At 41.5% G+C, this 21,801-nt stretch overlaps 1 protein-coding gene across 2 annotated transcripts in view; it reads right to left on the bottom strand.

Annotated features, from left to right (window-relative positions):
• Rbl1 (RB transcriptional corepressor like 1) overlaps nt 1-19,634 on the bottom strand; it is a 57,311-nt gene extending 37,677 nt beyond the window's left edge. For both annotated transcript variants that reach the window (XM_055602441.1, XM_055602442.1), the window contains exons 1-11: nt 19,424-19,634; nt 15,343-15,476; nt 13,648-13,848; nt 13,289-13,353; nt 13,065-13,193; nt 12,800-12,960; nt 9,632-9,681; nt 8,510-8,696; nt 7,384-7,550; nt 5,484-5,596; nt 5,244-5,347 (exon numbers count right to left, since the gene is read on the bottom strand). In XM_055602441.1, the coding sequence (XP_055458416.1) occupies nt 5,244-5,347; nt 5,484-5,596; nt 7,384-7,550; nt 8,510-8,696; nt 9,632-9,681; nt 12,800-12,960; nt 13,065-13,193; nt 13,289-13,353; nt 13,648-13,848; nt 15,343-15,476; nt 19,424-19,579 (1,467 nt within the window). In that variant the 5' untranslated portion in view covers nt 19,580-19,634. The remainder of the gene's footprint in view (nt 1-5,243; nt 5,348-5,483; nt 5,597-7,383; nt 7,551-8,509; nt 8,697-9,631; nt 9,682-12,799; nt 12,961-13,064; nt 13,194-13,288; nt 13,354-13,647; nt 13,849-15,342; nt 15,477-19,423) is intronic.
• Nucleotides 19,635-21,801: the final 2,167 nt, after the last annotated feature.

The following is a 21,801-nucleotide window of genomic DNA, read 5'->3' as shown; positions in this document are numbered from 1 at the left end:
CTGCAAAAGAAACTTTAACATGAGAGAAGGTTTCTACATTGTGCTCAATTGCTGATATCTATACCAGGAGACTGGGAGTCAGATATATACGTATCTTACCTAAAATAGTCATAAGAAAGGAAATACATACAGCCTTAAAAATGTTCAAAAAACTCATCGAAGACAGAAAAAGTGAGCAAGCAGAAGGACAGACGTTTATCTTTCTGCAGGCTGTATTTTTTAGAGCAGGAAAAGGGAAGGAAGAAAAGGGTAGGGAAAAAAGGATACAAACAGAAAACAGAAATAAAATGGTAGATTTAAGCCTTACTGCATTAATACTTAAACAAAAGTATTAAACAAAAGTGGGCAAAAATTACCAGTTAAAAGACAGAAATGACAGAGTCAATGAAAGAAAGAAAGAGAGAGAGAGAAGAAAGAAAGAAAGATAGAAAGAAAGAAAAAGAAAAAGAAAGAGAAGAAAATAGGTGTTGCAGTGTATGACTGTAATTTCAGCACTGAGAAGGCTGAGACAGGGGATCACTGTGAGTCTACCAGAGCTGCATGCTAAGTTCAAGGCCATCCTGGCTACAGGAGACCCCCTCAATCATGACTAAGGCTCAAAACTAACTAAATAACTAACAAACTAAATAAATAAATAAGGCATGGCTTAAACATATGTTTCCTGAAACTCAAGTAATAATAGAGGTAGCTTAGAAGTAAAATAACAGAGAAAGATGAACCATGTAAACATTAACTAAAAGGAAGCAGGAACCACTAGAAACACTTCATAGCAAACAAAATCACCATGGCCAGAGAGGGGACACTATGATGATAAAAGGGTCAATTTACAGAGAAGACAAAGGAGCAATCTTAAGTTTGTATGCACTAAACAGCAGAGCTTCAAAATGTATAAAAAAAAATCTGGTAAGATTTGAATGAGACAAATTCACAACTATATTCAGAACATTTTAATATCCCTCTCGCAACAACTGAGAGAAGCAGAAAATCAGCATGGAAACAGAAGAAAACAGCAACATTATGAACAACATGACAGAAATAACAGAACTCACAATGTCATGAAATACAACTGGACCTTTAAAGAACATTCCACACAATGCAGAACATACATTTTCTTCAAGGTTCTATAGAACATTAACGAAAGTAAACTGTTTTAGGCTACAAAATATAGTGCCAATAAACTAAAAGAGATGGATTCATAAGATGTTTTATAACTGTAAGAATGTTAAACAGCAGTGGCTTTGTAAAGGCCTTTCTGGTAGCAGCATTTTGTACAGTATATAGCATTTTTTTTGTTCTTGTTTTGTTTTAGTTTTTTCACTCTGTGTAGCCTTGGTTGTTCTGTAGACCAGGCTGGCCTCGATTTCACAGAGGTCTGCCTGCCTCTGCCTCCCAGAGTGCTGATAAGTGTGTGCCACTGTGTCCAGCTCCGTGGTCATTCTTTTTTTTTTTTTTTTAAGAGTTATTTACTTATTATATATATAATGTTCTGTATACATATACACCTGCACACCAGAAGAGGGCACCAGATCTCACTATAGATGACTGTGAGCCACCATGTGGTTGCTGGGAATTGAACTCAGGACCTCTGGAAGAGCAGCCAGTACTCTTAACCTCTGAGCCATTTCTCCAGTCCAATATGGTCATTCTTAATTCAAAATTCTTAAATGAGAAGTCACAGACCATAATTCTTAAGTTTTAAGTTGTGTGCTCTTCCGAGCAGTGTAACAGAACATCACACTGTCCCCTCTCCCCTGCAGTAGACGTGAATCATCCCTTGGGCTAGATCCACACTGTATGTGCTACCTGCTTATTACTCACTTAGCAGTAGTGATGTTGATGTGGTATTTCAGTGCTTATGTTTAAATGGCTCTCATTTTACTTAACAATGACCCTAAAGTACAAGAGTAGAGACAGTATTAATTTGGATATGACAAATAATAACCACAAAGTCATGTGTTTAGGTGAAACAATAAAAGTACAATAAGGTACTTAGAGAGAGGTGGATAACATTCACCTAACTTTATTATAGGATCTTGTTACAACTATTATTAGAAGTAACTATTAGTGCTGCTTTCTCACTGTGCCTGTATAAATTAAACTTTGTCAGCCAGGCAAGGTGACATATCTGTCACCCCAGCACTTGGGAAGTAGAGCAGGATGATTGCTGCCAACTTTGACTACACAGAGAGACCTTGTCTCACAAAACAAAAACAGGCTGCTGAGATGATTTGGCAGGTCTTGCCAACAAGCCTGAGGACAATCCCTGGGACCCACCATGGTGAAAGGAAAGAACCTAATGCTGCCATCTAACCTCCACACATATATTACAGCTTGCATGCACATGGGTAAAGCCCATGCTTAATACATAATTGTTTCAAGCCCCAAAAAGCAATCAAACAAATCTTATCACAGATAAAAGAAACCAAAATATAGAATTAAGAGCTATCTGAAAACTATCTCCCTCCAAAAAAAAGGGGAGACCACTGTATCTTGATTTTTGTGCTAGTTACATAACACACATGATACACCTGTAGAAGGGTAGACACACTATTTCCAGGTCAGTTTCTTCATTTTGATACTGTACTGCTTAAGCTATAATCCCTACAGAAAGATAATCTGTTACTTTTGCAACTTGGTATGAATCTGTAACTATTTCAAAATAAAAGCAAAAACTTTCCTTCTCCCTCAGGTGTTTCATTAAGGTGTTAGCATAAACCACAAATGTATGAAATCCAAGAAGAACCAATCCTAAAGAAATAAGATGAAAATTCCAGGGTAAAACAGAGAAACACTTTTGTAGTAGTTACATAGTATCCTTCCAAAGCTACCTGTTTCTCCTGGAACAGGAGAGAAACAGACTCTGAGAGTGACCACACAGGGCTCAGAGGAAAGGAGGCAAGAACTATATTAGGATAGGCTTCACTTTGTAGAACATTTCTTTCAGGGGCTGGAGAGAAGGCTCGGGTAAGGGTGAGCACTTGATGCCAAGCCTGACGGTCTGGGTTTGATCCCCAGGACGTACATGGTAGAAGGAGAGAAGCTGATTCCTGTAAGTTGACTTCTGACTTCCCCTTGTACGCCACACTATAGAATGAGACACAATTCCCCTAAATATATAGTAAATGTACAAAACTAAATAGAAAACACTTTTAGTAGTCCTTGAAGTAATCAGAACTGGTCAGATGTTCAAAGAAAATTCTTTTTTTTTTTTTTTAAGAAAAACAAACACTATTTTATAATTTAATAATCTTTTAGTTAGGGCTGAAGAGATGGCTTAGCAGTTAAGAGCACTGTCTGCTCTTCCAAAGATCCTGAGTTCAACTCCCAGAACCCACATGGTGGCTCACAACCATCTATCAATACTGGGATGTAATGTCCTCTTCTGGTATGCAAGTACACATGCAGATAAAGCACTAATGAAATAAATCTTAAGAATCTCTGAGTTATAAACAAGTAGGTAATTGTCAGCTTTAACAGTTTGAGGGGCAGAGTGCTTATCACCAGGAACTGGGAATGCAGGCCAGAGAAAGCTCATTTATAGAAAGAGAACACTACAGTATACCACATGTCTCACCTTTCTCCTTCGAGATGGACAGCATGGATGTGTCAAAATCAACAACAGAAATTAAAAAATAAAATCTTGTCCACGTCTGCCATAAACTGCTGATTCCCCACAATGGCCTACGGAGCCTGTCAAAACACTACTTCCAATAACAAAGCTCCCGGGGTTCCACTCTGTGTGGGCACTGTGTTGGTGTTCCTGGCCACATCCGGCCAGTGAGCAATGGCTGCTTCAAGGCCTGCGGGTGGGGGGGGGGGTGCTCTTACTGCTCACTTTTGTATTCTAAATGTTTTCATTCAAAAACCCTGAGTGTGATTTTCTATAGCAGGGCTACCCAGGCTTGACACTAAATACCAGATGCAAAACTTTCAGAACTGGTTAGAAAAGCTTTGGTCCTGTGGAAGAAAGTTCCTGATTCTTTGTTGTTATTCTTCTTCTTCCAGAGCTGAGGACCAAACCCAGGGCCGTGGGCTTGCTAGGCAAGTGCTCTACCACTGAGCTAAATCCCCACCCCTGAAACTTCCTGATTCTTAAAAAAAAAAAAAAAAGTATATGAAACTAATGATAAGGCAGGATGAAAAGCGTGCAAAGCTGCAAGCAAGTTTAAAATACAGCTAACGCCAAGTCAGTTAACACCTTCTGAGAAAGAACTCATGCAAAAGAGTTAAAAAATGCATTATTAAAAAGAAGAGAATTAGTTTTGCTTGGAAAATTAAAATGACCTCTATCAGCACATTTACTATTTGAAAGCTTTTAAGAGGCTAAAGATACATCTGCTCAGAGAGAACTGAAAACTAAACATCAGGCTTGGAAAACTCTGCAGTGCACACAAGCAGGCAAGCTCAGCTTGCTTCAGATGACAGATTTCTTTACGTTAGTGAAATGGTTGGGAAGAGTAAACTGCTGAAGACTGACAAAGTGATCTCATTGTTAGTGGTTTAAAACAATCAGGCGACATCACTGAGCACTAAGATAGAAGATGGAGCTGTCTTTGTGATTAGGCATGAGAAAACAACTAGGTCTCAATTGTCTCAAGTTGTTGTCAAATTTAGAAATGATAAAGTTGGTTAATATTTGACATTCAGTTCCTTTTTCTGTAGCTCATGGACTGCTGCCCACTGAATACATTTCTATTGGTATTTTCAAGCCCTGATGGTGGAGATTCCTGCCAGGTTTCAGTTTTTAAGTCTGGAGATGAGACTGTCCATGCAGATGCGCTGGTCAATCATTCTGCCTTTGATGGAGGCCGACAGACTGATGCTTTTACACTGGTGACAGTTCTGTGCAGGTGAGCGCCCCTGTGTTCTAGGCCAGAACTGCTTTCACAGCTGTTAAAGAGCTGTGATATAGCTATGTTTTCAGAGAAGCTTCTAGAGTCATTAGTTAAGGTCTGATACCTAGGCACAAATCGTGTGTATAGTTAATGGTTGTACATAGAAGTGATTGTTTCTGTCATAACAGCTTTTTCTAGTAGGAAAAAGATTTACACATCTTTTTCATAATCTTTTTTCTTTTTCCTCAACTAAAAACTAAGAAATGATGTACATAGTCTGTGCCATTGGTTTATATTGTATAGAAGAAAAATCCTAGTTTTTTGTAAAAAGAAAGAACAAACAAACCCCTACTCCTTCCCAGGTAAGGCCCTGAGACCTTGCTGTGGCTGGGAGGCAGGTTTACTTACTGACATGTCCATCCCATGAAGTCTTCGTGTTTCCTGGACCATTATCGTCTCTAATATTTTATAATACAAAATTTCTGCCAGTTTTAGTCTGTTTACAGCAAAGTCTAGAGGAAATAAAGGAAAGCATGTGCTACTGAAATTGTGATGACAACTAAAGAGCAAAAACTTAACTGGTACATTAACTGTAAGAGAAGGGAAAGGATTCTACTTTGGGGGACATTCTCCACGCCTAATTCTTACCTATGTGGGATCCTGGCTGTTTATCTGTGGACTGAGTATAGTGCTGGCAGAAAGTCTCTCCTATTCCTTTCAGTATTTTTATAACGTTTTCCATAGGATTCCGCATACAAGATCTATAAAATACAAGAGAAGCCCAGTCATCACAAAAAAACCCAGATTACCAACATTCCTCAAGATTCTTCAAGAATCACCTTAGGGTTGGGATGTAGCTCAGGAAAAAGACTGTTTTGTCTAGCACACACCTGGAACGCACATATACACCTGCATACACACCTGCACCTGCACTGCACACGTGCATGTACGTACACACACACGCACACACACACACAGTCTAGTGAGCTTAGCATATATAAATTCATGAAGATCATGAGTTCTACATCAGCCTGGGTCATAGAGCTAAAGAACAAACAAAACTCAAAAAACAAAACCTAGTAGTCTTTAGTGGCCAAAGTTCTATTTCCAGGTATGAGTTTATAAATGTAAATGTACATTAAGCTTTATATATATAGCAACACATGATAAAGATGGCTCAGCATCAGTTAGAAACTGACAACTTTGTAGTGTGACTTTTCCCCTTTTCTTTATTGGTCCTATGTATATCTGTGCCTTTGTGTATGGACATCAGAGGTCAGCCTTGGGCATCTCGGAAATGAGCCACTGTGTTTTCTCACCAGTGTGTGTTCTCAGGTTAGGTGAGGCTGGCTAGCCAGCGAGCCCCAGGGATCGCCTTGTTTCTGCCTTCTTGGTGCTGTGATTTACAAAAGCATGCCATCACACCCAGCTTCTTTAATGGCTTCTGGGGATCAAACTAAGGGCCTCAGCACGACACCAAATGAGTTATCTTCCCAGCCCCGAAAGTTATCTTTTAAAACTGTGCAGGGCTCCCATAACAAGGACGTGCTCTCCTTCCTGCTCAGTTGTCAAGGGAAAGAGAAGGAGTAAGCCGCAGTCAGGTGCAGCCTAGGTTATATGACAGGGATAATTCTTAGAGGACAGCAACAGTGGCCTGGCCTGGAGATGTAGTTAGCTCTCTCCCTAGCCCTGCTTGCCTATTTTTGAGGTAAGGTTTCACGTAACCTAGGCTGGCCTTGAACTCCTGATCATTATGCCTCAACAGAAGAATAGAGGAAAGAGCCCAGTATGGAACACTATTGAGTACAATTACAATTTTATCAAACATACCCCTTTCCCAGTACCACTTTTTGTGGACAGCCATACCAGACTCATCCACTTCCCTTTCCTGACCACTAATTTAGCATCTCTCTCTGCTGATCATTATTTTTCTGATTCTCATTATTCTCTTATTTCATTAGAAATCAGGAAAGAATGATCTCTGATCTGACTTCATCCTACCACCTTTACCAGGAAACAGACTTCTTAAAAAACAATTCCATAAAAATCCCGTTATATACTATCCCCAATAGGTGATCAGTCTCATTTAAAATGAACTTGGGTCCCATAAGACAGCTCAGTGGGTAAAGGCAATTGCCTCTAAGCATAAGAACCTAAATTCAATATTCATGATCCGCATGGTGGAAGAAAGTTGTCCTCTGACCTCTAAAAACATGCCATGGCACTCAACCCTCCCCCCATAAATATATAAGTGAATGAAAACCATCAAAAGAAATATTCAACTAAGAAAAAACACAAATTACCCTTACAAGAGTAGAATATCAGCACTCAATAAACTTTCAAATACACGTGAAAGCCTATTATTTTGCAAAATAACAATTTTCAGTTGGTATTTCTGCCTAGATGTCAACATATTTTATGATCAAATTGATGTAGTGAAATTTGCCACATGCACTGCCAGTCTCAAAATTTCTGAATATATTAAAAACATAATTGAACAAAGATTCTAATTTTAATAAAACATTTAGAAAAATAGCATTATACGTACTCAAAAATATTCAGAAGTTGCTCACTTGGTGCATTTTTTAGTCCAGCCACAATACTCTGTAAGCGGCTTACACTTTGAGTAGCTGAAGCAACAGGTGTGGTGACTGCCTCTTTTTCTTGCAAATACCGCCGCCCAGTAAGAGGGGTAGAAGGCGCAAACGACCGGTTCTGTCGGGAAAGAAGATGTGTGAAACTGGCAAGCCATTTCCTCTGTTTGATACAGAGTGCATCCGCCTTCTCTCTTCATCACCTCTCTCTTTTCTTCCTTTCCAGGGTACCCACCAGATGTCTAGCAATGTCATGCTACTGACATCCCTACAGCTGAGTCATACTTCATATATGTAGTCTTATTTTTCTCATACAACATACCTGAGATATACTGTACACTTATTTTAATTTTATACATGAGGAAACAGGGAGTTAAGTAAAAAATTTGTCTGTGCTAATGAAGTCAACAGAAGAGTTTGGAAGCAGGCTCCCGCTCTAGGCAGGAGTGAATTTTCCATTAGACTTTGTCCCCTAACAAATCTCACAAATAAACACGGAATTAAGCCTGGGCCCTCAACACTCCAGTCTACAGTATATAGCGAAAGTCAGAGAAAGGCAGTTGTGTCAAGTGTAGGGAACTGAACTACAATTCTGAAGCAACATATATTAACATAGGCTGAACGGAAGCAAAGAGACTCGCAAGAAAGTTTAAGTTGTATGTCAAAAGACACATATTGGGGCTGGAGAGAAGGCTCAGAGGTTAAGAGCACTGGCTGCTCTTCCAAAGGCCTGAGTTCAATTCCCAGCAACTACATGGTGGCTCACAACCACCTATAATGAGATCTGGTGCCTTCTTTGGCGTGTAGGTATACATGTAGGCAGAACACTGTATACATAATAAGTAAATAAATATAAAAGACACATATTATGAGCTAACCCAGGTGTGCTTGGAAAATATATAAAATGTGACTAATAGCCAGACTGAGCACTATAATGTAAAAATTACCTTTTAGAGCTTTCACGGGAAATCAGAATTAGTAGGAGAGATGCAATACTTAAAAGATGCCTCTGCTGTTAGCAGAATGACAGAGAGAAAAGACAAGTATTATTCAGAACTAAGGCAGGCTAGGCTACATTACCTTTTCAAAGTGTTGCTGAAGGTTGCATTCCACACTGGCCTGTGACGTCAGTTTCCCAAAAGGGGTGTCTGCAGTGAACTTTCGAGGTGTTCCAATTTCCTCCTCTGCATCTGCTCCCAAAAAGATCCTCTCATCAAAGTCCCCAACAGTTAGAACATACTCTTCATACTCCTTGTTCACAGCTTTGCTGCAAAGAGAATTGCCTTAAGCTGCCAGAAGAAAACTGAGCTGTACAACGCACTTACCTCAGTATGAAACGAAGATTCACTCTGTGGCTTGGGAAAAGTGATGACTTTCTATGTTTATGACCTTTGCTTATCTAATAATATCAGAGGTTGCCACCTGATTATGAACATTCACAACAGTCACAGCAATGACTTCTCTTGACGTACAGGTCAAAGGAGACTATAGACTTAACCTTATGACAGAGGAGCTGACCCAAGAACAGAGTGTGACATCTGATCACCGAGGAAATCATAGTGGTTTTGAAATGAGGACATTTTCAATTGCTAATGCAGATTAACTAGAAGACTATAAAACCAAACACAGATGTCATTAGGTGTATTTCTGAGTTCTCATGGGAGTATAGTAGTTTCAAATGCGAATGTTTCTTAAATATATTTAGCTAACAAGGCTTAATGACAATTGTACATAAGGCCATTAAAGCAAGATTCTGAATTTGAAGGAGTTAACTTTATATTTAATGTTTTACTTAACAAATTTCAACAAATCATTATTGCCAGTCTGTGACATGCCAGACACTATTTGTATTAGATATTTACCTAATGTCTATAAGATCTCATGTAGCCTAGGCTGGCCTCAAACTCACTATGTTGCCAAGGCTGGCCTTGAACTTTTTTTTTTTAATAACTTATTTAATTTTATTTTATGTGCATTAGTATGAAGGTGTCAGGTCCCCTGGAATTGAGGTTACAGATAGTTGTGAGCTGCCACGTGGTTCCTGGGAATTGAACCCGGGTCCTCTGGAAGAGCAGACTGTGCTCTTAACCACTGAGCCATCTCTCCAGCCTAGCCTTGAACTTCTGATGCTCCTGCCACCATGTCCCGAGTGCTGACATTACACACAGGTATGCACCACCATGAGCACCTGTAAAAACTTACCTATTATCAGTAAAACTGGAAAGGTCCAAGAGACATTCACCTTTTAAAATCTGCCAATGAAAAAGAATTTAGGGAATACTAATAAACACAAAAAAGAGATTTCTCTTATATTTTACATCTTCTGACCTCTGAGGGAGCTTGCACACATGTGGTGCACATACATACACACTCAGGCACACACACATAAAATTAAATAAATACTTTTAAAAATACTCCATGGTTAGTCTACGGCAGTGCTTTCCAAAACATTTTAAATATTTTTATTCATTAAGAATTGCATACACAGTATTTTGACCATATTTATCTCCTAATTCCTCCCAAATCCATCTTACCGCCCTTCACTTTTTAAAAATAACCCATTGACTCCAACTTGTGTTGCCCATTTCCCTGGTGTAGGCTCACCCACCGGAGTATGGTTAATCACGAGCCACACCTTTCCAAACACAGACTCTGCCTCTCCTGAGGCAATCAACTAACCATCGTCCCTTGTTAGGGCTCAATTCTGTCCACATCAGAATGCTGACAGAATTGACCTTGTGCAGGCAACCACAGCTGCTGTGAACTCAGAGTGGAGTGCTTCTGCCATGTCCAAAAGATACTGTTTTGCTCTGGTCCTCCCTGCAAATGGTCCCTGAGCCTTGGGAGGGGATGTGAAACAAATGTTCCTTTTGTGGCTTAGCATTCTACTCTCTGTACCGAGAAAGCATTTTAAACAAATGATTTCACCAGTAATTCTGGTGATAGAGAGCCATTATATTTTTAAAGATTTATTTATTTTATTTTATTTTATTTTATTTTATGTATATGAGTCTTCTATCTGCATGTACACCTGCATGCCAAAAATGGGTGCCAGATCTCATTATACATGGTTGTGAGCCACCATGTGGTTGCTGGGCATTGAACTCAGGACCTCTGGAAGAGTAGTCAGAGCTCTTAACCTCTGAGCCGACTCTCCAGCCCCGAGAGATCCATTATTAACACCAGTGTACGAGAAGGGAAACTAAAGTTACTACTACATGCTTAGGCAAGCAAAAGGTTTAAAAGGAGAGCCAGGTATGCTGTAGAGTACATGCTTCCAATCCCAGAAACTTAAGGGTGCTGGGGAGTCAGCTCAGGGGTACAACACCAGCCTGGCATTTACACGGCCCTGGATTTGATCTTCAGTACCACAAATGGAAAGCAGGAAAGACCTTGATTCCTATTACTAGTGAGAAGGGAAAACCACATAGCTATTAGCAGTTCCATAGATCTTAATTAGACTTAGGTTGTTGTTAAGCTGCAACACAACATGGAAATGCCTTCAAGAGCAAGGGTCCAATATACATGAATGGAGAGAGCTGAATGTACATTTGCCATCCTAATAGTGATGGCCATCATTTAGCTTGGTAATAGTTTACCATAGATATTCCAGCCCTAAATTGCTACAGCTTCTTGTTTTTAAATGTTACTTAAATAATAAATTGTTACTTAAATAATAAATTGAAAAAGATAAAAGTATCATTCTATAAACCAAACAAAACATCTCTGGCCCTAGAATGGAAATACCATCCTTTCCAACCATGTGATCCAGAACAGGTGACTAGCCTCCAAGTATTTTCAAAACCAGAATGATGTTTTGGATGACGGTTTAGCTTCTGGAATGAAATAAATTGTTACACTAATTATGCCAAGACAACAGCCAGATCTACAGACAAAATGAGGTTTGGGATCACTGGACCAGGGTATACTGCATCAGGTAATACACTCTTTAAACGTTTACTCTGCTGGAGATGTCAGACATACCTACAAGAATCTATGACTTGTACACTCTCCAGGACAGGTAAGACTAAATACAAAGTATGGGGAGAAGAACCCAGTTAGGAAAGGCTTTGTGTTTGAAGAAAACGTCATGGGCCTGCGGGGTAGCTCAGCAGATGCAGATGTCTGCCACACAAGCCTGGTAACCTGAATTTGATGCCAGGAACACACTTAAAGCAGGCAAAGAACTAAGGTTTCCTGACCTCCACACATCCTGGGGTATGTGCACCCATATATACACAACAGGTATCCATGCACACACACAATAATAATACTTTTTAGAAAAACATGTTTAAGCCAGGCAGTGGAGGCACAAACCTTTAATCCCAACACTTGGGAGGCAGAGAATAATCAACACTGAGTTTGAGGCCAGCCTGCTCTACAGAGCTAGTTCCAGGACAGCCAGGGCTACACAGAGAAACCCTGTCTCAAAAAACAAACAACAATAATAAGTAAGTAAAAATCTCTTCATACTAAGTAAGGGCCAGAATGATGACTTAAACCAAATCCTTTTACCGAAAATAAGTGACAAGGTCTAGTTGAATTATGTGACTCAAGGTTAAAGAAAAAAGTTAAAAACTCTTCCATGATAAACTAATTCAGAAATATAGACAATTAATTGGGGAAGAAATTCAGAATGCGTGTAAGTAGCCTACAAACAGTTTTCTACTCTATTTATGTGAAATTAGAGCAACAGTTGTAGCTGAGGGTAGTGGCACATGCCTTTAATACTCAGAAGGCAGAGGCAGGCAGATCTCTGTGACTTCAAGGCCAGCCTGGGCTACATAGTGATTTCCAGGACAGCCAGAGCGAAAAAAAAAAAAAAAAAAAAAAAAGGGGGGGGGGGGTTGTCTCAAACACCAAAAAAGAGAAGGAAAAAAAGCAATTCTGATATAATATTACAATACTTTTAATAAACAGCAGGTAGTCAAACTACTTATATCAGAAAATCAGTCAGCTTACTCTGACCTCATGCTTTTCATAATCCTTTATCAGGAGAATGCTGGTTTCTGTCAGAACCCCCTAAAATTTCTGACAGCACATTTCCCTGACATGATATACAACTAAGCACTTTCTTTAACCACTCAGCTTCTTTTGTGACTAGACGTCAAGGGTGAGTCACAGCAGACACTGAAACTTGGGACTGAAAGGCATTGGATCCCCTGGATCTGGAGTTACAGGATGTTGTGAGCTCCATGTAGGTGCTGGGAATTAAACCTGGGTCTTCTGCAAGAGTAGTAAGTGCTATTAACTTCTGAGTCATCTTTCTAGCCCCAGACCAGGGATATCTGAGCACAGGTCTAGAATGTTAAGATTCTTTCCTTTCAGGTTGCTGCTGACCCCTAGACATTCTTATTTCATTATTAGTACCTTCTTATCAAAGAGTTTTGAGATGTATGGCTTGAAGTAATGCTCCTTTATTCCTTTGGCTTCTACTGGAAGTCCATCGTGCAGATCACAAAGCACTGCGATGATGCAGGGAGGCTCTTCCGCAGCTCTGAAGTCAGGAGCATGGAAATCAGATGGCAAACCTGGTTTGACAAAAGCATGAAGGGAATAGGAGGGACAAAAGAACGGTTAACTTTAAATTTTTCTCTAAAAGTTAACAATTACTTTTCAAAAATAAGTATTTTACCTTTAAATGATGGATTTAACAAGTCTCGTCTATTTGGGCACATGAGAGCATTGGCAAAAATCAGGTCCAGGCAGCACAGAAGTAAATGATATGAGTTTACTAAATCATCACCAATCATACGAAAATTACCTTCATAAGAAAAAAAAGTTAAAATCCAGAAACCTCTCAGGTCAAACATCACCAAAGCCAGAGTATAAACAGAAAGCACTGAGAATATAACTCACCCTTAGTGTAAACAAAGAGTGTCCAGCAGAAATTAAAGAGATCCTTAACACTGCAAGGAACCCTCCTACAAAAGAAAAATGTGTTGTTTTCTTAATTGGCTTTTTTCTTTTTTCTTTTTGGTCTGACTAACCTGCTAAGCATGGAAAGAGAAAAGAAACAGTCAAATTCCATGTGCAACTCCCCTCAGGTGGACAGATGGCTCAGAGACTGATTTGGTGAAGCTTTTCAGTATGTATTAAACAACCAGATTAAAAAAAAAATAATAGATTTGTCCTTACATAAAGGTGAAATGCAGACTTTTAAAATTAAATTCTCCTAATAATTTTGCATCACAAATATATGAGATTAAGAGTCTCACCTATGTTTCCTGCTTCGTGGCAACTTTGGTAGCTCTTCGTATGGATTTTGAAAGATATCTAAAAAGATGGGCTCAAATTTTTTAAAAATTACAGTAGATACTTCAAAATTTCTTTCTAGCCTTTCTATACGTTCACGGAATTCTTGTGGTAGGTTTGACATGTCCATCCACTTCTTCATCTTACTAAAAAACTGTATTAAGCTTTAAAAAAAAAAAAAGAAAGAAAAGGCAACTTTAAAGTTAGTCCATATAATGGGTTGAAAATGGCACATTCTCTTCATAGCTAAAAATCTTTGTTTTAAAAACCTACATTTATGAAAAAGCAAACAACATAAACCCTCACCCCTAGCTCAAATTCTCACTCCTGGCACTACAAATTATACTGGTTCCCAGGATCATCACCGAGACTGACAAAACCAAAGTGACATCTGTAGTGGAAGTTTTAGCTTCTTTAAAAACTCAGTTATGTTACAGAAACGTGTTTTAATTCCAGGTGTGGGATAGGAGGCTGCTTTAGTTTGTGCAAAGCAGTTAACTATGGCTGTCTTGTGCTCTGAGAGGGGCGTGGTCTTTGCCAGCTACAGATAGTTTAATTCTGAGGACTCTGAGATGGTATAAACACCAGAGCCCGGCAGGGGGGACAGGGGCACTTGAATGAAGAAGGGAACTGCTGCTCTGCTCTCCCTGCTGCTGCCCACCATTGCTGCTGGATCGTCCTGCTGCTGCATTTGCCGTTTGCTGGACTGCTGGATATCCTGACTACAAAGACTGGACTTGCCTCAAGGAACTATGTCCCTAAACAGCAGGAAGTAATAAAGAGACATATCATGACCCTTTCCCCTCTAACCTTCTTTCTCTCCTACCTAGTGTAGGGGGATTGGAAAGTATTAGGGTGGATAAGAGTTGGAAGGGAGGTAGAGGCATGAGGAACCCAAATAAAATAGATTTAAAAATAGGCACTACAGACAGCAGTCTTCTATGACGCAGGCAATAAAAGCACCTACCTATTTCTTTCATCCTCTACACCTACGCAGTGTTCTACATGTCATTTATGAAGTAAATGTTAGTCAACAATTTATAGGTTCACAAAGTTAGTTTGAAGAAAAATCAGACTCCCAAATGAAAAGCTCTTCACAAAGAACCAGACTATTATGGTTTGGGAATAAAATTCAAGTGTTTGAGTTCTTTTTGTTTTTGGAGACACGGTTTCTCTTGTAGCCCTGGCTGTCCTGCAAATCACTCTGTAGATCAGTCTGGCCTGGAACTCAGAGATCTGCCTGCCTCTGATTCCCAACTGCTAGGATTAAAGGTGTGCACATACCTTTGTATGTGTGTATGTGTGCATACTATGTCTGAGCAAGTGCAAAAAGCAAGGAGATGTCAGAACCCTCTGAAATGTTACAAGGAGTTGTGAGCTCCCTGATATGGGTATTGGGAACCAAATTCAGGTTCTCTGGAAGATCAGGAAGACCTCTTAATCACTGGGCCATATCTCCATATTTAACTTTTGAGATAGAGCTGTCTAGCCAAGCAACCCCCAGGATTGGCCTGCCTCAGTCCCCCAACTCTGAGGTTCCAGATCACAAGAAACCTGGCACTCATGCTTGTGTTACAAATACTCTTACCCACTAAATTACCTCTCTGGCCCAAATTTAGTACTTCTAAAACAACATTTGGGAAAGCAAAATGTTTTACCTTAACTTAGCTGAGCGAAGTATTCTGGTCAGTGAAACACAGTTCCCTTCCATGACACCCTTTCCCACTGTAGGAATGATGCTCTTGCGGCAAGCAACGTATAATGAGCATGCCAGCCAGTGTATGACTTCTCCCTGGAGGCCAACACAAACACAATACAGAGACACGATCAAATACTTGTCTGGAAGAGGCCTTACAATTTCATCTGCCTAAACCCTGACAAAATAAGGCTAACACAATTCCAAGTATCAGTACAGACCTCCACATTCTTCTTCTCCTTGTTCTTAGAACCAGAGCATGAAAAATCAGAAATTTTCCTAAGTTCTAAATCTAAAAATAGATCTCTCTTTCTTAATTCCAAATTTAGTCTTCCTGATAGAATTCTACTAAAATCTTTTTGTATTATCTTTCTCAGGTTTTTTGCTTGCTTGTTTGTTTTTTAAGACAGGGTTTCTCTGTGTATCTTTGGCTGTCTTGGAACTAGCTCTGTATATCAAGCTGGCCTCAAACTAACAGAGATCTGCCTGCCTTTGCCTCCTGGTTGCTGGGATTAAAGGCGTGCAGCACATTGCCATTTTTCTCAGTTTTAAAACACCAATCATATTCTTGATGATATTCTTTTCTATCATTTAAGTTTTATGTTTCTTTTTAAATAGTTTGGCAGAGAAAAAAATAGATTAGAAAGTTGGCAAGGGTATCACATGTTGAAAACATTAATATTTATATTAGCATATAATGTGCTATATTAATATAATAAGGAGCATGTTAATATATCAAGATAATATTTTAGCATTAAAACTCACAATATGAGGTATGTCTATGTCATTTTTGGGAGGTAAAGATTTGGGGCATTATTTATGCCATAGTAAGTTATCTTTAAACTACTGAGCATAGTTCTCCATCACCATAGTTATCTCAGTTTACAAGCTCTAAGGAAAGTAATGGTAATTTAACATTTAATTTTCTGCTCGACTTCAAATGTCTTCAGGCTGAAGACACCTTATGACTGCATGAAATACAGCTGAAGTCTGAAGATTAAGAATTATAGACACAGACACCAACATGGCTACCTAAATATGACCACCAACAGACATGCTAACGTAGAAGGCAGAACTTAGACAAAAGCTACAGACAACTAAGGAATACTGACAGAGGGAGAAATAGCACATTTGATATTGGTTCTTCAACATCAAATGGTCAGCCCAGAAAATATAAACATATGCACCAAGCCCGTTGTATTTATGTATTTGGAAATATACATACATGTGTATACACATATGGAACAGCGATTAAAGACCATGAATTTGATAGAGAGCACAAAGGAAAAGTACATAGGAGGGGTTGAAGGGAGGAAAGGGAAGGGGAAAATGATGCAATTATATGATAATCTCAACAAAAATGATAATACTAAAAAGAATTACAGATACAGGGCTGGAGAGATGGTACTTGCTATGCAGGCCTCAAGACCTTAGTTTGATTTCCGGAACCCATGGAAAACGGAAGGAGAGCACTGATATAACAGAAGTTGTCCTCCGACCTCCACACATGTGCCAAGGCATGTGGCCCCCCCCAACACCAACTAAATTTTTATTTTATTTTTTTATGTGACAGGGTTGAAAATATACCTTACTGCTAAAGAACTTAAGACAACAAAACAATAAAATCAAAGACAGTTCTTAAGCTCCACGTCTAAAGCTAAGAAAAGTAATAGAAACTGTTCTCTTTAAGTAAAAGTACAGGTTGTAAGAATTGATGGGAAAGTGTGGGAAAATACTGTACAGTAACTGACTTTGACTAGGAGTCAAGAAAAATTTCACAGAGGAAGATTTAAAACTGCTAAGCAGCAAACTACCAACAATAAAAGTAAGTTAGGAGAGCAAAGGGAGACTGCCTGTCCAGACTTGTGTGGAGTTAGTTAGAGGCAGAGACTGCAGAGAGGACTCCTAGCAGGCAGCAGACACAGGAAGGTGTCTTTACGCCAAGTGCCTTTCCAACAGCTAAAAGAAGAAAAGGAAAAGAAACAAAATAAAGGACAGACTACTCCCAAACTCAAGTCATATAGCTGTGCTTTCTAAAGCAAACATTTAAGGTGTCAATCAACTCTGCTTAAGTATAGAGTTAGAATTTTGATCATCAGCCTTCTCCAGAGTTACAGGTGAAGGGAAATGTCCAGGCAGAGTGACCTGCTGAAAGCATACAACTTGAACTGAGTTCAACATACTTAAGAATCTGAAACAAGTGTCTAGTTTGAGTGACTTCGACACACACTGTACTTAATAATGCTTAGTTGAGGAAATTAAATGAAGGCCTGGGAAGTTAGAATGCTCTCTCCGGACGCCAAAAATCAACTTCCCTTACTTTTTTGTAGAGTGTATATGTGTGCACATGCGTGTAAATGTGCTCACCCATTCACGTACGCATGTATGAAGGCCAGAGATAGATGTTGGGCGTCTTCATCTTTAGCTTGCAACCTTTTGAGACGGAGTCTCTCACTGAACTGGGAGCTCCGTGACTCGGCTAGGTCAGCAGGCCTGAGTGCCCTTCAGATTCGCCTGTCTTCACGCCTCCATCTCTCATAACCTGGCATCTCCAGGTTACAGACAATACTGGCACTGCTCCTGCACCTGCCTTTTCCCTGACGGCTGGGGATCCAGGCCCTCATGCTTCTCAGAAGGCACCAGGCACCTCCTCCCCTGGGCCAGCTCCCCTGCTCTCCCAGACTTTCACATTCTCTCTGTTTTCTGGTACCTTCTGTTGCAGATCACTATCTTTTATTCAGTCTATTCTGCCTTTTCCTGGAAGCACGGAAGTTGTCTCAGGTATTTTTCTCCCACGTAAGTATAGACATAAGCACAACAATCAACCCCCTACTTCCAACTCCATGTTTTTGAGCGCAGCAATTATTTCACTGGCAGGCTGAGTCACAGAAGTCTGTATGTGAATCCAGCCCATGTGAAAGCTTTTGCACATCCCAGTGATATGGTGGAATAGTCTGTCCTGATGCCCCCATAGGACGGGGATGCTTTCAGGACCCCAGAGGATACCAAAGTCCAACGATGTTCAAATGCAGTGCATCTGCACATAACTCCTCGTCACCTCCAGATCACTTGATATAGAAAGCTATGTAAATAACCGTACCATATTATTTGTGGAATGCCAAGTCCGTTCATGCTCAGGACAAAACGCAAAACGCAATTTTTCCCCAAATACTTTTGATCTGCCGAACCCATGGACGTGAATTCCACCGTACATGCCATCACAATTCTAATTCTACACTAAGCTTACCACCTATCTGGGTTTCTATATTACAGTGACTCTAGGCAAAACAGTCCCGAGCCGTGATAACACCGAGAAAGCAGGTAGCGTGGTCACTGCCCTGCTGTAAAGACAAATATAAGTTACCGGCGCTGTCCAATTAATGATAATCACCATTGAATTTATTCAGAGCCAGACACCACGCCAATCCCTGGGGTAATGGCCTGGCGGAGAGGACCGCGGGGCCGAGAACTTCGTGTGTGCTGGGTTGATCAGACTACAGTGCACGGCAATAGGTGAACTAACTGCTGCACGCTGTGAGGCAGAGGGGGTGGAGAAGTTAAAATGGCTCATCCTGGTGAGCCAGGCTGCATCGGACACCGTGTCACCCTGGGCTTTGCTAAGTTAACTTCTTACGAGCCTGCTTTCTCTTCCGAGGAGTGGGCATCCATTCAAAAGAGTGGAGGAGACCTAATCAAAGGGCTGGGCGGCGATTAGCAATTCATTCTGTCACTGGATCGGGTCTGATCGATTTAACGGCAGCGCCGTGCCGTTTGGGGCGCTGGGCGGCGCGCAGAAATCAAGTTTGGAAGCCCGGAGTCTCGGGAACCCCGGAGCCGCTCAGGACTCAGAACCAGCAGCTTCGGTTTCCCGCCTCAAAACAAACGGGTGGGTTGGTCGAGCGACACCCACCCTTCCCTCCCCGCGCTCCTCAGAGACCCTCGTAGGTGGGGGGAACTCCCACCGCCCGATAGGCTGGGGCGGGGGCGGGCCGGGGGTGGGGCCTGGCGAGGGTCGGGGCCGCCGCCCACCTGCCGCCGCTCACCTCCAGGCTGTAGTTGCCGCGGATAGCGGTGAAGTCGTCCAGGGCTTCGGCCGCGCTCCCCTCGTCCAGGTTCAGCTCCTGGCACAGGGCCTGCAGCGCCTCCCTGGCCGCGGCGACCACCGCCGCCCCCTCGGCGTGGGGCTCGTCCTCGAACATCCCCTCCGGCCCGACGGGCGGCGCGACCCGGCTTCGGGGTTTTCTTTTCCCTCCCGGCGAGCTACCCACAACCCCCCGCGACAAAGCGCGCGAAAACCTCCGGCTGGAGCTCGCCTTCCCTTCATCGTCTGCCTCCGCTTTCCTGCTCAAAAGAGTCCCTTCCTCCTCCGGAGCCCGCAGCGGCCCCTCTCCCGCCGTGTGAGGAGACGACGGACCTCACGCTCTAAAGGAGACCTAGCTCGGGCCCTGGAGGGCAGCTCCCAGGCACCGGTCCACGGGGACGGCCGTGAGGGAGCGGGGCGGAGGGATCCGGGCGGGTGCTGAGGCCGCCGGGACTGAAGTTGCGACCCGCGCTCTCCAGAGCGAGTCCCGTGGAGTGGGGCGAGTTCGTTCACCCTCGTGAGCAGCCTTCTCCATGACACTATCCTGTGGAACCTACGTTTGTCACCTCCCCGGTGCGCGTTAAACCCACTCTTGCTGAGCTTTGACCCTTGATGGAGGCGGGAGCACTCGAAAGTGGTTCATTCGTGCACAAGCGCTACGTCGGAGGCTCCCAAACTTCGACAGAAAGAGACGGAGTAGCAAGGGTTTTAAGTGACTCTTGTCAGGGCCACCCTTTCTTAACTCCCTGGATTCTGGGAGTAGCCCCAGGAGGTAGTCATTTCGGGAACAGAGATGGTCTTCGCGCTGACCTGAAAGGTGCTGTAAAAACCGGTAACCTGACAGTCGCACTTCCCATCAATCCTTCAGATTGCTTTTGTCTTTAAAGTACAGGAAAATACAGCATTCCGACGCACCAGCTAACCTTGAGAAGAGGTTTTTTCTCGTGTACATCAAACTGAAAATGCTACTAGGCATGCCTCTGCTTACCCTCGCTCTTTAAGTCTAATCTCTCGGGCCATTTCTGGGCAGTGCATCTAAAAGTAGCTGACACCACTCCACCCAACATCTATTCCATTGTACCGTCTCTGAAATAGCCATTCCTTCTAAGTGTTGCATGGTAAAATAGAACCTTTTGCCTTCTCTGTATTCCCCAGTTTGTCTTATTTCTCAGCACTCAGTGTGAAAAATTGAAAAATTACAAAATGCTCCTTTGGATGTAGGAGTCACTAGAGAACATGGGGATGTCAAGGCAAGTTATGAAGGAATTCCTATGCCCTACTAAAGCCTGATGTTATACTAAAAGCAGAGATTTTAACATGCTAGTGATGATCAGTCTGTTTTGGACAAACTCCACTGGCCTCAGGTATGGCCTCGTGGACTGGATAAGGTAAGGACTACCAAGTTTGGCGATAGTAGGGTGTTGTCTTACATGCTATAAGGCACCAAATTGGAAGGAGTCTTTGGACTAAAATACAAGGGTGTATTGCTTGATGAGAGAGGAATCCTGTTGTGACTTTTCCTAGGGAGATGTAATCCTCTCTAAATCCCAGATAGACAAATGGCAACAGACCAAAGGAACAGCTCCAGCCTCATCCAGCTTTAGTGAGAAAGTGAGTTAGTTGCCCGGGAGGAGGAGAAAGGACGACTCAAAAGGCAGCTGCATCATCAAAAGCCCATCCCTTGACAACTTACAAATGCTGCATCTGTGGATCTTTCTGCAAGGGCTCTTGTGAGTCCTATAAGTTTCTGAGCCTGAGCATTCTAAGTTTTGTTTGTTCCCTGAGTCTTATGAGTATCTTTCCAGGAGAGAATGATTTAATTCAGAAAAAATAGCTACACAGCACCCCAGTAACAGGTTTTCATCTAGGCCAAAGTGCTAGGATGATTTTAGCTAGGATGGGCCTTTAATAACAGTGACAAGGTTTGCTACAGTGATTCGTATAGGGTGCTTTCAGGAAGTGGAGACCTCACAACTTCATTTAAACTCTAAAGCAAATTACCATTATGGAGGTTGTAGACTGTGGCTTAAGATCTATTTGGAAAACAAGCAAACAAACTTTTAAAATCTGTTATTTCAGTAAAATGCAGTGGGGTTGGTTGATCAGATCTTATAATCCTACGAAGGCTGTTGCTGAAATGATATATCTGAGCAATAATGTAACCTAAAAGCCCTTTAGAAGTCATCAAGGTAATTACAGGAGAAAGGCCTGAGGACTTGCTTATAGATTTCTTTAGTTTTCAGGTGATGGTATTTGAAACTGCCTACAGGTTCCTCTCCCTTTTAGCATTCTGTCCTTGACACATCAAGTTTTGTCCTAGAAATAGCCACTGCACCATTT

The sequence above is a fragment of the Psammomys obesus genome, unplaced genomic scaffold (genome assembly GCF_907164565.1).
Source record: "Psammomys obesus unplaced genomic scaffold, mPsaObe1.curated_primary_1811, whole genome shotgun sequence".
In the NCBI taxonomy this organism is placed as follows: Eukaryota; Metazoa; Chordata; class Mammalia; order Rodentia; family Muridae; genus Psammomys; species Psammomys obesus.
The sequence above is the reverse complement of the archived record's forward strand: the minus strand, read 5'-3'. Positions and strand labels throughout refer to the sequence as shown.